Raw genomic sequence first — 16,592 nt, forward strand, 5'->3', positions numbered from 1 at the left:
ACTTCTATTGAATCATGCCAGAAGCACAAAGTGCTCTTAAGTGCTTAAAAACAAACCAACAAACAAACAAATCTCTCTCAGCCTCTTCAAGAGACACCTGCTATTGTTTTATTTGAAAGGGCAACTCTTGAGCGTAACTACTTTAAGGAAATGTCTCCATTTAGCATACTGACTTCTTCCTTATTACACGCAGCAGGTGTATACCATGAGCATTTGTTCGACTTGTGTATAAACAGTGCAGCATATGAAATGCCTGCTGATGTATCTACTCTTTGCAGCCAGGTATAACTGATGATTGCATGCCAGAACGCTGCCAACTGCAGTATTTACCAGGAAGGCCAGATACAAAATTGGCTTGACTCTGCAAAAGCAGTAGACATAAGGATCTCGCTAAAAATCCAGTGGCGTGTCCCTAGACTGTGGATGTTCAGGACCTAACAATACACAGGTCACTGCCCTTATCACTCTCTTGGGACACATTTATTTCAGCATGTGGGAGAAGACTGTTAAATATGGCACCTCCTGAATGACCACAGTTCTCCCTCCATCTTCCCACCTGAGATCCCAAATTTCCAATACGATTGTATCTATTGGATAGGCTGTATGTAAGATTTAGAGAGAACTGTGCTCCTGAAGAAAGAAAATCCCACTTCTCGCCAACAGCTTGCTGCACAACCGTGCTACTGCATTTCTCAATACTTGTTACTCGTATCAATCTTGTTTTAGGCAGGAGTATTACATGACTCAGGTAAAACTGCAGGGTTACTACACATCTAGCTGATGATCTACAAACAGGTTCAGGTAGTAGTGAACTCCTTAGCGATCAACTATTATCTGAAACAGAGCAATGGAAGTTGGCACATTTTTGGGAGGACATCCAAAGCAAAGCCTACTTGCATGTCTCAGGTAAGACCCACCTGCCGTGCGCAAATGAACTGATAGACAGACAGGTACATACTCACAAAATCACAATGTTTTATTCAGCCTTGAAATTCATGTAGAGCAGCAAATTCATCTTAAAATTAGCTCAAGAAAAGCCATAGTTTTGTTATCATCAAAAAAAATGCAGTAATTACACAGAACTTCCAGGTATGGGTGTAAGCTCTGTATGTACAGCCTATGTGGCAAGATTCTCAGTTCTGTACTTCTCAAAACTGGCTTTGCTTGGATGTCAATTCCAAAGCTAACTTTTTTTTTTTTTTAAATGAGTTGAGGAATTTTTCAAAGTTAAAAAAAAACTAGAAAATTGGGAGAAAAAAAACACTACCTTCAAAAACTGTCTTAATGCTATCAGAGACCTCAAGGCTACAGTTGTGCTATCAGATTTCACACTGTTGTTATTTTTTCTTAGTTACCATTAAAATTACAGTACACAGCTGGGTTGGTTGCACTATTTATAGCAAACATCATTATAAAGACATGCTTTTGGTACAAGCAGCAGCAATGACATTTTTTCCTTCATTTTTAAGCTAATTAAGAGAGAAAAAACACTGTAATAACTTTTTTCTATGTTTCTCACTCTTCTTGGCATTATACAAATAACTTATTTTCATTGACTGAGGCCACAGAACATCCATAAGAAATCTGTCAGAAGGAACAGACTTCACTATGCATTCTAAAGATCCTAAATACCCATACCTTCATGCTGAGCTTTCAAGTCAGAAAATACGTGTATTTCTTATTAATTCTCTCAATGTTTTCCTCTTTCAGCATGTTTGGCCCTATGGCTTTGACTTCTCTTGAATAACAGAAAGGAGAGAAAAAAAAAAAAAAAAAAAGGATCTGCGTGGGGTGACGGAGGAACAACAAAATGTGAGAAATAGGAAATAAAAGCTTTGCAGCATCTTCCATGCCAAGCAATCACGTTCCGGTTGCAAGCTTATGCGGAAGCACCGCAAAGGACAATCTAAATGAGAGCGTTGCCTGCTCTCCTTGTCATGTGAGCTACTCCAGACCACAGAGTGGACTGCCAAGTTATACTCAGCTCAGTGAAACTGAGACAATCCTCAGCACTGCTATTATGGCCAGAGCTGAGATCTACGTTATGAGATGCTGCATAACCCAAAGCCTGCCAGTTAGAAATAAACTCTGCGATACTTGGCACACTGCAGCGTGCCACCAGTCAGCAATACAGGAATTCGCTGCAGCTGGTTCTGCCAACTGCTAGACATTGATCCTTTCGGTAGGACTGATCACCCTTAAATTTAGTCATCTAAAAAGTTCGGTATCTACTCTAAGCCAGCTGCCTAGACTCTCTGGATAACTGATGGGGAGAGACGGATATCTCCTGAAGGCAATTTATCCTAATCTATGATAGGTGCCTCAGGTGGAATGAATCACCTATTGGAACTGTCTGTTTCTCTGTACTGACTGAAGATAGAAATTAGAAGAATAACTTAGTCAAGACACCTAACTTTAGAATGATAGAGAGTCAGGGAAACGAAACCAACCCTATCTCTCTATTTGCCACATCAGTAGGCACTACCCTATGTGAATAAAGTATATTTGTAAGTGTTCCTTGGACTGAGAATTTGCTTTAAATCCCATATAATGTTAGGGACAGTAACTTTCTCCTCAACTCTTTGTCTGTCTCTCAACATTGGTGTAATGAACCTGTACTCTTACTGTACCTGACCAATTGTTGATGCTCAGCTTTCTAAAACACTGGCTGACTTGAAGCTATACTGCAGCAGTAAGTCAGACCAGTAGAAGTTCTTAATTACCCTGTTCAAAGTACCGATTAAGAATTTTGTTATGAATGACAGATTTCATCCATCAGTCTTTTAACAAAGCAATATATTTCACATACGAACAAAGGAACCACCACCGGGAGAAAATATGGCAAAAAAACCTACTTGTCCAAGAGTGCATTCCATACCACCAAGAAAATCTGCTTCCTTCAGCCCATTGTGATTGCTGCTAATATCATGGACCTCAAACCGCAACCGCTGCACCTCTTCAAAATAGAAGTCCACCGTGAACAGCTTGGAGAAGACAGGATTTATGCAGGTTCGAATCACTTCTGTCCTGTCAACCTGCCAAAAGGAAGAGAGGTCACATGAGTGGTTCTTTTTCTACCAGTGATGGACTACAATGAGTTTCTCAAATACAGTTTGCTTACTTATTAGGAGTAACAGCTGTGACTATGGCCATGGATACTACCATTTGTATGGGTAGCAACAGGTCCTATTTTTGCGCAGGATTGGCCACAGGCACAGGATAGGGCCAACTTCCATTGTCTCTCCCTTCCAGGAAGTCTTATGCAGGAAATGACAGGAACATCAGCAACTTCCCCCAGTCCCTTTTGCAGGGTGAGTGATGACTGCCCCCCTTTGAGTACATTAGTCTGTAGGGTAGCAGAATCAGGAGCTGCGCACAGACAAAACAACAGTCTTTTGCTGGTGGCATACCGCTAACCAATATCTGAAAGATAATTTTAAGGACCTCACAAAGGCAGGTTTTAGTGGCACAATGTGTGAATGCATAAACAAATGCAAGGAGATGTGATCAAGAAAGGCTGAGAGAGATCAAGTCACAACTGGCTCCACCGGAGTAAAGAATTCATTAAAACACTGGACTCAGTGGAGTTCTGAACACAGTGGTAGACTGTGAAAGATAAATTTATGTTAAAAACCACCTACAGTACAATTCAGCTATGATCAATAGAGCTACCTTAAGGATGAATTTGGCCAGCAAGACTTTAAAAAGAGAAAAATCTTATATATGCCATAAGGATCCAAATAAGTTTTAACTAAATTCCTACAAGACTTCATTACATCATCAAACTGGTCTTTCTTTCTTATTATAGCCATCTAAAATTTAATGAGAAGTCTGTGGGCAAGAAGTATAGTATGATCAAGTTATCACACCCCTGCAAGACATCTCCCTTCAGCTTAATCACAGTAACTGAACCAGGACACGTTTTTAGAGCAACTAAGACAACTTTAGCTAACATACTCCACTTTGGCTTGGGGACAACTTGCCGCATACACAGTCCGTTATTGTAGCAGATCAGCAGATGGCCAGATCTTTTCTATCCAGTGGTAATTTAATCACTTTGGAGCACTTATTCACCTCTTTAGAAGTCATTAATTTCATGTAACAAAGGCAATAGCAACAATCACAAAGACCCCTTCAGCACTTCCTCTATTACCGTGCAATTTTAACTCTTGCACCTAAATACAGGAAGAAATCCCTATCCACAGCAATACTAAATGTCTCTCAAATTTAGCAGAGAAGTTATAAAAGACACAAAGAGATCACAGTTCCTCCTAATGAAACATATGAAACATATGGTCTGGATTTTGCAAACATGCTTAGAATACAGGTGGAGTGGTATGGGGTAACTTACTTTGTCATTACCTAGACTAATAAATGGGTAAATAACTACAGAATTTCCACTTCCAGTAGTATCAATTCAGCAAAACACAGCAGCAGCAGAGCAATACAGTTTTAGTACACTCAAAGGAAAAGCAACACCCTCAGTAATTACTCATTTTGCACAATTTGCATTATTAAGGAGTAGAGAACTAGATCCAAAGCAAATAACTCGTTTTACAAATCATCAAATTTTCTGCCTCACCAAGTTACACTACAAGAATGTGATGGATACACTGCATATTCCTACCTCTAAGCTTTACAACTGCTAGAGAGACACCATAAAACTGAAACTGCTATTTCTTCACAAAAGTGCTCCGAAAGCGCTTTCCAGTTTTCTTAAAATGCAATAGCTGAGTTTCCTATTTTGGAAACAGACTGTTGCTACTTTTCTACGTGATGTGTTATTGGTGACACTGTGAGCAATAAAGTAATTTCTTTTTTTCCGCTCCCTTTGCCCTGGTGTAGAAAAAAAGCTAATAATTCCGTATGATTAAAGGAGCTGATCCTAAAATGAAGTAGGACTGGGGCATGTCAGTCACTGAACAGGAGGTGGCTGGTGTGCCATGGAATGGACAAAATTAAATTGCTCAGAGGAAGAGTGATGAGATCCTTTGTCTGATTCCTGATCAGGAACACCTGTTATGAGCAAAAAATAACAGCCACTTGCTTCACTTCTCAGCGTTTACAGTACATTAGCCTTGGTGGTCGTTATTGGCAAGGACACAAAGAATCGAGTAAATCAAAAGTAGAAAAAAAAAAAAGAGTAGTTCCTAGTAGCACAGATTTATTATAGCACTCATGAAAGGTGTCAGATTGACAGCTTCAACAGCTGAAATCCTTCAGTTAATCATCAAACAGATGCCATCAGTCATCAAACAGATGCAACCAGCGCTACCATTGCTGTCTCCTCATACAACTTTGTCAATGTGCTCTGACTATGCCAAGACAAGAACATCATGAGAAGGAAAGAAGCTTTATTTATTTAATTCAATTCTTAATCTCTTTGCTTAGACTACCCCAGAATGATGGTTCTGATAACATGCTGCAAAGCATAACAAGAATAATGTAAGTGAGAAAGGATACCAGCTGCCTTCTTTCAGGTGCTCAGCCTAGGTCAACAATTTTTTGCTGTTAAAGTGGCGTGAATTCACCACTGCTGATATAACATGAAATAGTCCTTCCTTAAGATGAGCAGTCAGTTCAACGGCATGTTTTTAACTAATGTTCCAAACAGAGTAATTTGCAACAAGTCACTGACATCTCTTCTGAACAGAAAGTGATTCTCTCCACTTGCAGAAGAGCAACCACTTTAGGAAACAGTGCATGAACAGGTTCAATAAGCAAAACATTTAAATGATCTGTTTTAAACCTTTCTTTACAGCAACAGTTTAATTTAGTTGAATCTCCTAAACACATTCCCTGTGAGTGTATAAACTGTTAATTTAATGGCAATCAAGTCTTTTTAATTGATTCATTGGTGTGGCAGATCTCCTCAGGCACTAATGAAAGTTTCTCTGTCATTCCTTTTCCTCATCTCCAATGTCCTGCTGCTGGAATGTGGGGAAATGGTTCTTTTCACCCCAGGGTGATATGTGGCAAGATTTAGACTTGTGCTCAACACAGGTAAAATACATGACTGTTCAAGGGAGTGAGGTGCATGAAAATGGAGGCACAGGTCTGCACACAGTGACATTAAGAATTTCAATTTCACATAGCAACAGGACACTGTTTGCTTTTTCAGCCTGTGATTCACTGACATCCTTCCCTTGACAGACACTGTACTGAAATAAAGCCATTTCACTGAATTTCCCCAGTCTTCCCACATTATTGAGATGATACATCATGCCAGTACGTCAGAGCACTGGAGTACATGAGAAAAATCTATATAGAAAGAAGCAATGCCAACAACTCCACAAGCGGTTCACAATTCTTCATGCCTCTCTCAGCAGCCAGAAGCGTATGACAGCATTAGTCCCATTAGTCTAACTCGTCTCCAGTCTGCTTTGTCAGCATATTTCACAGTTACCCCACCTTTGGCTGAAAGTCTAACAGGGTCCTCAGCACGGGAAGCCTGGCTTCATTTCCTCACTTTGATTACTGTGCAGCAGGACTGTGCAGCTGATGTGTTTCATGCCAGAGAAGTAATGGTGAACAGAAGAATTCAATAAATTCACTAATTCTCAGGGAACGCTTTGGGACAAAAGGTGCTATATAAAAACAAGATATAAACTCCATTTGAATTGTATTGCCTATTAGAAGCTGCTCCTTCCTGAGTATTCCTGCTCTAATGTTTAATTTTAGAACCTCAAAGTTCTCTTAAGAAGCGCGGGATGAGTGTGAAGCCTTAACAGAAACTGGTGGGAATACCACTGCTAGATGCAGTTTCTTGCTGACATCAAAGAAGCCATGATCTAAATGCTGCAGACATCAGAAAAAGGCTGACTTGTTTTTGACTCCAACAAGTCATCTCTGTACCTGCAAAACCTGCTGCATTCATGGAGCATGGTAACATGCTCCATGCTGACAGTGAGTACAGGCCCATGTTAGCTTGATAAGATGTCAGCCTTACGCCACATGTTCTTAATTCCACGGCCACCCAAAATCAGTGACAACACTCCCATTAACACGGATGATGAAGGCTCAGCTCCTTAAAGGAAACACAATCCTGCTTTGCCCAGCCTCATCAACTGAAAAATCAGAAGGTAAGAACTCAGCTTGCATGTGCTCCAAAATACGATGAAGAACACCAGGGACCACAATAAATCTCTTATTTCTTTTGGCGAAGAGAGCTTGTAAGCGCAAGAGCAGCACGCTAATAAGCAAGTGACACTTTCACTTTTGGTTTTGTTACAAAAAACACTAAGTAAAAAAACACCTAATAAACTGGTATCTATTTGTTGTCCATCATATTTCTGGCAAATATATAAACATGCAGCATGAAAGCACTAAATATTCAATGGCTGTTACTCAACATCTTTGAGGCAAAGAGCAATCAAGAGTAGCCAGGAGTCAAACAGCTGTGGAGAATTCGCTATCTTCTCACCACTTCCTGGTGATATTTTAATCACATTCATGAAACAGCATAGGAATGTAATAGTTAATAATGACAAACCTGCCTCACAAACAAAGAAAAAGCTCTGGACTGCAGAATTGTGGGCTGAGAACATATAGGCACTGTGCTTCCAGAAGTGTTTTTAAAATACGAGTTGAAGAGCCAGAAACATGCAGATTCCATTAAAAAGAAAGAGGATGTAGGCATTCAGCCCAAAGCATACTCTCTGTGACTGTTACGTTTTTAGTAAGTTCTTAGACCACCAAAAAAAATCCTATTCCCTACACATTTTATAGGCCAACAGGGGAAAATCAAGAGGCTGTATTTTCAGTAGAAGCCATTACAAAATGCTGATTGAATCTAGAAAAATCACCTTTGTCAGTTGAGATGGCAAAATGTACAGAGGTGAAGGGGTAGCATTATTTTTAGGCCATTTGAATTTTAATAAGACTGAAAATTTCCATGATACAGTACCTTACATGAAAATTTGTTACCAAGCAGAAAGCTATTTACACTTTGCTTGGTGGCTCCTGAGAAAGTTGTTATTATTTTTTTTTTTTTTTTATTAACAGTGCTTTCACATGCCATCACATCGCTATTCCACAGATGAAAAGTCATTGCAAAGGTCACTGTAATTTATAGCCCTTGTTTTCAGTTTAATTGAAGTTTGAAAACAATGAAGAGAAACCAATAGGTCTTTAACTCTTTCTTAGGCTATTGAGCTCAACACTACATACATAAGCTTGACAACATTGGCAAAATCCTTTAGTTTCAGCTTGGCTGGAAGAGAAGCACTTAACATGAATGGTCTGGAAATTATCTGGAAGTAGTTTCCTCTACTTATATGATATAAATACTAGATAGCTTGCAAAGCTTCAAGTTATGATCAGGAAGACCTGTTATCAAGCACTGGAAAAACTCATATATAGAAACAGCCCAGGCCTCAAGGGTCTCCCAGCCATCCCACAGAGATAATTTTTAATCTGGAACTTCTCAAAGAATTTGTTCATACTCCATGATGGAATTTGCCTTGCATGCTTATACCTTTGAAAAGAACACAGAAATATTATTGTTGGTAAGTATTTCCATCACGCTTATCTCAGTCACTCAGAAAAAGAACACAGAAATATTATTGTTGGTAAGTATTTCCATCACGCTTATCTCAGTCACTCAGAAACACAGTAAGATACAGTTACAATAGGCGCTGCACTGGAAGGCACTCAGTATCTGCACTTGAGGATCTCTATCTGATCCTTGGCAGACTACAAGACTACAGAATTCACAGTCTCAGTTGAGCAACCCCAAACTCCCAGGGTTAGAAAACCTGAAAAAAATGTGGGACAAACAGTGCTAACCCCTCCTGGGGCAGGCACTTATGTTAACACTATTCAGGAGCTGAACAGGGTGATAGCTTCAGCTGCGATGGGAAAGAGCGATCCTCAATCCTCAGGATGAGGAAAGCAAGAGCTAAACTGGTTGGGAGGCCCTGTGCAAAGGGAGCTCCGAGGTTCCTGCAACAAGAGAGGATCTCAGGGGAAGCCAGAGCAGCCACATTCACCTTCAGGAGCATCGGGGGCAGTTAGCACTCACCGGCTTGGAGGCTGCACAAAGACACTGGAGAGCACAGAGGGAACCCTCCCACTCACTCTGTCCTGCAGGAAACCTCAGATACTGGAGAAAAACAGTGAGGGCTCACCTAATGCATGAGTGAGTATTCACACCTGCCTTGAATGCAGCAGATACTTTCTTTTAGTTTACACTCCTCTGGAAAGAAATGCTTTCATTCCATTCAACCAGTTTCTGGGATTTAGCGGATGCCGAGTCTTTTCAGGCTCATGTCACAAAACCCAAGTCTGCTTGGGCTGGAAGGATGATTTTTAGTCACTGTATGGGCTGGAATAAAAGTAAACTGATTAAAATTGTTACTGTGTTGGGAGGCTCATGTAATCCCCTTGGATCTCTGATCACTTTCTTGATAATATACTGGTGAGACTCCATCTGCATTCATTGGTGCTGGGAGACTTATTTTGCCATACTTCTTAAATAGCTTTAGTAGGGTTACATTGATGTAATAAGGGTAGATTCTGACCCACTATTTTCTACCAAAAATATCTAAACCCCCCCCCGCCCACCACACATGCCTTTTAAGATGAAAGGACTAAAAGATTAATTTGGTCTAGGGTTAAAGCATAAAGCATCTAATATATACACATAGTTAGAAAGTACACAAGATGTGGTTTAACACAGGTGAAGAGTCGTACTTCTTGTGTACCAACAAGTACAGAAATGGTTAGAAATTTGCAAGCAAAAGTGTTTTTCATTGGAACATGAACTTTAGTTAAATAAGAAATTTGGACCACTTGTTAGCCGCAGTTTTGACAAAAGTTTTGCTCAGAAAGATTTGAAAACAATCCAGCTGCTCATTCAGGATATCAGAGGTTCAGAGCAAGGTCTCTGCTCTGTCTGATTCCAGCTTTGGTCCTTCACATCACCGGTCTTAGCCACCAGATTATCAGTTAGATTTCTCTCATTGTTCTGTTTTCTATAAATTATAAAACATTCACTGCCCCAGAGAAGCAGACTGCAGCTATGCCTACCTAGATGACTTAACTTTTCCTGAACTGTAAAAAGTGCCTTGGAATGACACATACTGTCTTCAGTTTGCTTAAAGGATGAACGCAGTGCTACAGCTCCAGGGGTTGGATAACGCTGGCCAACACTGAAGAACAGCGCCTCTCACTCCACACAGTACGTAGGACCAGGACAGGTCACCAGGACTCCCACACTGCAGTGTCTCTGGGTCGTGCAGGGACTCGCATACAAACGAGCTCCAGCAGCCAAACATATGCAAACAAAACACTTATGCTAACCCTCCACCTATCTCAGCCTCTTCAACTAGCAAACGTCTCAGCTTGGCTGCCAGCGTTGCCCCAACTCTTACCAACCTCAAGGGGAGGCCTCAAGGGCAGCGAGGGCTCAAATTGCTTCACTGACACCAGCTCCTCCAGGAAGCTCCTTGCTTGGAAAAGAAGAAACCCTCAATCATGACATCTGCAAATGCTTTCTCTTACTACCCAGGCAGTCCAGGGTGAGGGAGGGGAAGACATGCTGATATCACTCTCTTAATTTGCCTCCTGTAAAGCAAGATTTGGAATAAAAATGGACTAGCAAAGAACTCCAGCCCTGTTCTTTTAACTCAGGACAAACACAGACACTGCCACTTCTCTGAGCCTAATTGCAGAACTTGCCCTTTATGTAAAAACTGTAAAATATCAGGTTCTTTCCATCTATCGACCTTGGGTCATAAAGGACTAAATTTCTTGCACCAGCTACTGCACTGTGAATATTCCAGCCAAATTGGAAGAGACAGTTACAGAACACTTCAGTGAACCTGAAAAGCACAATGTCTCTTTAGAGCATACTATCAACTCCGTATAAATTAACGTGTTCTCAATGAACGATGATTAAGTGGACCAAAGAGTGTCTGTGAAGGACCATGATATCTGAGTGTGACAGCCATAATGGCCACTTCTAGAAGATTTCTTACCTTTAACATGCAAACACTTGTAATTCTGAATTTTTATGTGTAATATTTTGAGCCTTGCTAGAGATCAGATGGACAAGCCCAAAGAGAGACCGTTGCTTCAGGTAATCATAAAAGACTTGGGCAACTTCTTAATGAGAAACTGACCTTCCTGCAAAATGTCACAAGGATTTTGTCCCTCCTAAGAGCCATGGCAGCACCAGGCACTGTCAGGGAGGCTCAACTGGGTGCCTAGAGATTGCCTGTGCTTCAGCACCCCATTTTTCACTGGAGAGGGCTCCCTTCTTGGTAGAGAGGATGCAAGTCCTTTCATCCATACTGCTGCTTCATCTATGAAGCTGTCCTCATAATTCATTACGATTTAATTCAGTCCTAGGGGACCTAGCACAATATCCTCACAGGCACTTGAAAATTTAGGCTTACTTTTTCAAATAACTAGCTGCTTTAGAACATTGACTTTTATAATAATAACAACTATTTTACCTGACTTGAGGTACTTGAACTAATTAGTTCAAGTTCACTTGAGCATAGTATCAGCTTGGGAGATGAAACGGGCACTCCCCAAAGGAACGATGGCTTAGCGTAAATGTTATGCCAGATCTTTGATGCCCCTTCTTAGCTAAAGTGGGCATACGGCTCCTGCTTCTTATAGGAGCCTCTGCGCAGACAGCATACTGCGATTACAGTGTCAGCCACGGGAGATTTTCCAAAGGTGCCTTAGGCCTCCTCCCTTTCTACCTCTGAAATCCATTCCCTCCCCTGGCATGCGAAGACAGCTCTAACAATCATACAAATTTGACAGCTATAGAAACTCTGTTATTAAACAGCGCTTTCTCCAAGGTAGTCAGCACGTTCTCACCCAGCCATCAGCACTGCAGAAGGACTTCACAGTAATCACTCAGTGGCAGGACATATCCATGTGTTGTGGTCCCTGCATATTTAATGAGCACTCAGAAAACACCAAAACAAGTGGATAACGACCTGCATTAACTCATAGGATAAGGTGCTGTGACCCATTCAGATGCGATTACATTGGCATGAGAAAAATACCAGGGGAGGGAATATACTATGGAATATACTATAATTCAGTCTTCCACTGAAAAGTCTTGGATGCTACCTCAAAGCTGAGCCTTGAATCCTGGATGCTAAGTCTCCCCATACATAACAGCCCACAAACAGCCCAGACGTTCCAACACTGACAACTGCCGTTTATTTTTACCCAACCTTCATTTGAAGTCTAGAGTTTCAATCCAATCTTCTTTCGATGTGCGTGTCCTTAAGGGCACAGACTTTTTGTAGAGGGCAAGACTGGTCCTTTCAAGTGGCAACACAAATATTCCTGTATCACCACATTTATCTACACTTTCCATGAGCCACAGAACGCTAACAAGCAGTGCAGTGCCTGACGGCACTACGCAGCCGTTTGAAAATTCTTTTTCAGTCATATATTCTCAGCAGTTTTTCCTCAAAATTCAGGGAGATGAGCCTTGGGAATACAGTTCTTGACTGCCAGAGTTACCATCTCGTTGTTATCTGATTGCTCGTTTTCAGTCTGTTCCTAGGGGGAAACCACCTTTTGTCGGTTATGTGACTTTGTATAAAGGAATGTATAAATTACTTGGCTGCTTTTCCCCATACAGATGATAATCTACTGTTTTCTGAACAGCTAAATGCTTTAAGATATAGGTTTAGCACAGGGGCATACTACTGTGAAAATACTAAAGAAATAAACAAACAAAACAGAACAAAAATAAATTTAAAAAAATCCCCCCAAAACAGGAGGGCTACTAGCACCCAGCACTTAGTTTGCTTGCTAGAGTGAAAACACTTGCTGAAATGTAGTCCTTTTGGGCTTTCCAGCATTTATTTTAGGTTCTTTACTTTCAAAAGAAGCTCCAAATATTCTTTTGATTCACAGTGCAACAATCTTGCCTGCATGAGAGCAGCAAAAATTCCGTAACACGGCTGTTTTTTGGATTGAGTAGGAAATCTACATTGCTTCAGCAATTTGCCCTTTAATTAACTAACTATAAATAGTGATTTGATAATTTATTTATGCTGATAGAGATCTGCTACATACACTCAGGTAAGTTAAGCATAACTAATATGGATTCTCATACGGGTTAATGAATTATGTCAATTGATATAGAGGCCCAGTCAAGCTGTTAGTTTAAAAAATTCATTTGGTAATGAAGTGCTCATAATTGAAGACGTATTAATTTACTTTTAATGCTGTAATTCAACTGTTAAATCAATTATAATACTGAAGCATTAGCAGCAGGAGGGCAATGCACTATTATGCAAGATGTACGCTGTTTTACCAGACTTACCTGAATTCGCATACCAGGAGTAACAATTCATAATGCCCATTTAAAACAACTTCACTCTTCCCACAGAGCTGACACTTTGACCATACACTGTAAAATAGCAGATTTCTAGTGACTCATGTCCGTTCTAAATAACTCTCATTCTTTCTTTTCACATATAAATCTTATTAAGCTTATCAATGGGGTTACCATTTGCTGAACCCATACAAGCCCAACAGTTTGCTCCATTTCCCAGGAAAATCAGTGGAAGCCTTTCTATGAACCACCACAAAACCCAGGATAGGAATATGTGGCAATATTCGTTTTTCAAGCCATTTACACCCACAAGCACACATTTCTGGCACCAAATGGTACACAATTCACTGATTAAAAATACAAGAGAGCAAGTTCAGCTGAGCTGTATCACAGTTTTGCAGGCAGCATCCTATCAGACTCCCAACTCAGGGGCATTTGGTTTGTGCTAGCCTTGAAGGATGTCTGTGAGTTATGGTTGCCGTATTTATTTGGGAATACCTATTCAAAAAAGATTTCTAGAAAACAAAGGTTTTGTAGTCAAGCCTAATGCACATACATGGTACCCAAAGCTATAGAAGCTTAATCTGAACTGACCACAATTTTTTCTTCCCCTGAGAAAGCACGCAGCAAGGGGGATGCTACATACAGCAGCCATTTTTTGCCAAATCTGACTGGCTCACGCAATAACTCTGTGCAGTAACTTCCTCTAATGGTTGCAGACTTGCTTGGAAAGTGTTGTGGCTTTGAATTGCTCACCAACAACACGCCTGCCACGTCCCAGATACACAAGATATATAGAGCACACATAGGAATCAATCCCTTACGTTCACAGGGATGGTTGGTATATACCTAGGTGTGAAGCAGGTTCAAATGTGCAGGGCACATCAAATCCACCCCTTTTACGCCTGTCAGCAACAGCAGGGATGCTAAGTGTTTACTTTTTAACTGATGAGGACGTGAGTTGATCATCAATGACAAGTGTTAGTGTTGTAGGTACTTCCGTTAAGTGAAAGCAGCCCCCGTACCCCTATTTCCTGCTATCGTGTTGTACGTGTTGTAAATACATACATAGGGCGGTAAGTTATATATGCTCCATAATGACTCAATATTATACTGCAGATTATATTACTTTAGAGCTGGGATTTTCAGAGGAGCTGGGTGCCTAAATCCTACAAGTCCCTTGAATGTTTCAGCACCTTGCTATTTAAGGCCACAAGAACAGAAAAATTAGCAAGTTCCCAAGTCCACAGGAGAGCTTTGAGCTCAGAAAGGAGGCTTTCCTCATATATGATATATACACGTTAGCAGCTGCTCCGCTACCTTATCTGGAGCCGTACCAGATGCAAGCCAGAACACAGATTTATATCACGTGTTAGCACAATAATTTGTGAATGCCTTTGAAAGTTCATTTGCCCTAAAAGAAAAAGTGTTTCAGCATTTATGCCTGCATTTGCAAGACAACTATAATTACATTAATTAAATACATCATTCCATTTCACAGAGGCTGTTTTCATTATTTTTGACTCAAGAGAGAAGATTCTGACATTATTCAGCAATGTTTGTACAGTGCTTCCTCACAATTTTTTTTTCCAAACTTCATTTTACTTACATGTGGTTATAATTAACCAGTTTCCCATGCCTGTGGGTTCTCTATTTATTTCCCAGCTAATCTCATTGTCCTTCATATCCTGTCTGTCAGAGCTGTTGTTACTTCCCGCTTTACGGCACAGACTTTAGATGTGCAATACAGAGGCAAAATAGGCCCCAGATCAGCAAGGAGCTAATTAAACTTTTACTTACTAACTCAGTCTGAAAACGTGCTTATAATTCCATAGCTCAAACAAAATTCACTTCAAGGCTTAACTTTGTTATCTAGGCAGGAAGCTTAAGAACATACAAGTGTAATAGCAGGAAGAGAAGAGCCTAAGACAACATATATTCAACCACAGTGAAATTATACCTTTCAGTTGCTCTCTTCATCCCTTTACGTTACTGCATACCATACGGGGAACGGAGTTTGGTATTTATACAGCAGGGTATGCAGGGTACATAAGAGATCACTGACCACTTTAAAGAAGGACGACTTCATGTTGCAGGATCTGTATATTCCATATGAGCTATTTCAGCCCTGGGACTCCAGGGTTTTATCTTACTACCAAGCAACCAGTGCACAGTGTGCAATATCCCATGGAAGGCACTGCTTACTAGGCTCCAGAGAAGTACGAGAAACCTAAGCGAAAAATCCCAAGGCCCAGCTGAATCTGAGCAACCTTCAGGTGTATCCTGTGCAACTCTCTGAAACTGCACACGCTAACGGCCAAAACCAATAAGCACTTTCAGCAGAATTTGGTCTTCTTGTAGACTTTAAACTTAGCTGCGGCTGAAGCTGTGAAGCAGCAGCTTGTAGAAAGGCAGGTTTGGATGGTGACTTGCCTCGACTTAGTTCAGGGCTGCTCTTCTGAGGCTCCTATTAAGGCTGACTTTAGGCACAGGAAGACTCACAGGCATGAGAAAATACAGCTCCAGAAAGAAAACGCTGCCCAGGCTGCTTTGGCTTTGAGAGCAGTGGCAAAATGCTCAGCCTGCCTAGGCAGTTCAGCATGCTGAGACCATGTAGCAAGTGGTGTGGTCCCAGTTTGCACAGGCAGCCTTGCTCTGCGGCTGGGGAGCAGCCTGGCCGCTCAGGGGCGGACAGCGGTGCTCAAGGCTGGCCGCAGCCCTCTCACTTCCCCTTCCTCTGGCTGCCATACCTGTCCCAGGGGACTACAGCAAGGGCATTTATTGCATTAGTTATTACATAATTCACAAGCCACTTTGTCTTTATGTTTGAGGTGGGAACATTCAATTTTGCTGACATTGCCGAAAAGCTGTGAGTGACCTCTGGGATGAAACGCATCACTGAGGGATGGTTTGACTAAAATGTCCTCCATTTCATCCACTTAAAAAGAAATGGAAGAAAAATAAATGCCACTAAATATGCCCAAAATATTTTCTCCCAAGAGGCTGCCATGCTGGAACCATACAAAAGTACTATACTAACAGTAAGGGTCTGCTGGCTTCACCTTCCAGTGACAGTAAATCTTATGAACCAAAGAAACCTCTTGAATGGCATTCAGTTCTCTCATGGTGTTTTTGAGGTCTTTGCCTGATACACTAATTTTGAAGCCAGCAAAACTCGAATATGCATTTTCATGTCTTGCTAAACAATGGAAATGGAAACAACAAAAATCAGCAGCACTGTTAGGTGTGTGTGACATGCTTCCAGTTTTTCTTA

At 40.9% G+C, this 16,592-nt stretch overlaps 1 protein-coding gene across 3 annotated transcripts in view; it reads right to left on the minus strand.

The window, feature by feature from the left end:
- CPNE4 (copine 4) overlaps positions 1 to 16,592 on the minus strand; it is a 230,097-nt gene that overhangs the window by 109,948 nt on the left and 103,557 nt on the right. For all 3 annotated transcript variants that reach the window (XM_068935605.1, XM_068935604.1, XM_009687853.2), the window contains exon 3: positions 2,856 to 3,035. In XM_068935605.1, coding sequence (XP_068791706.1) covers positions 2,856 to 3,035 — 180 coding nt within the window. The remainder of the gene's footprint in view (positions 1 to 2,855; positions 3,036 to 16,592) is intronic.

This window comes from Struthio camelus, chromosome 2 (genome assembly GCF_040807025.1).
Source record: "Struthio camelus isolate bStrCam1 chromosome 2, bStrCam1.hap1, whole genome shotgun sequence".
Lineage (NCBI taxonomy): Eukaryota > Metazoa > Chordata > Aves > Struthioniformes > Struthionidae > Struthio > Struthio camelus.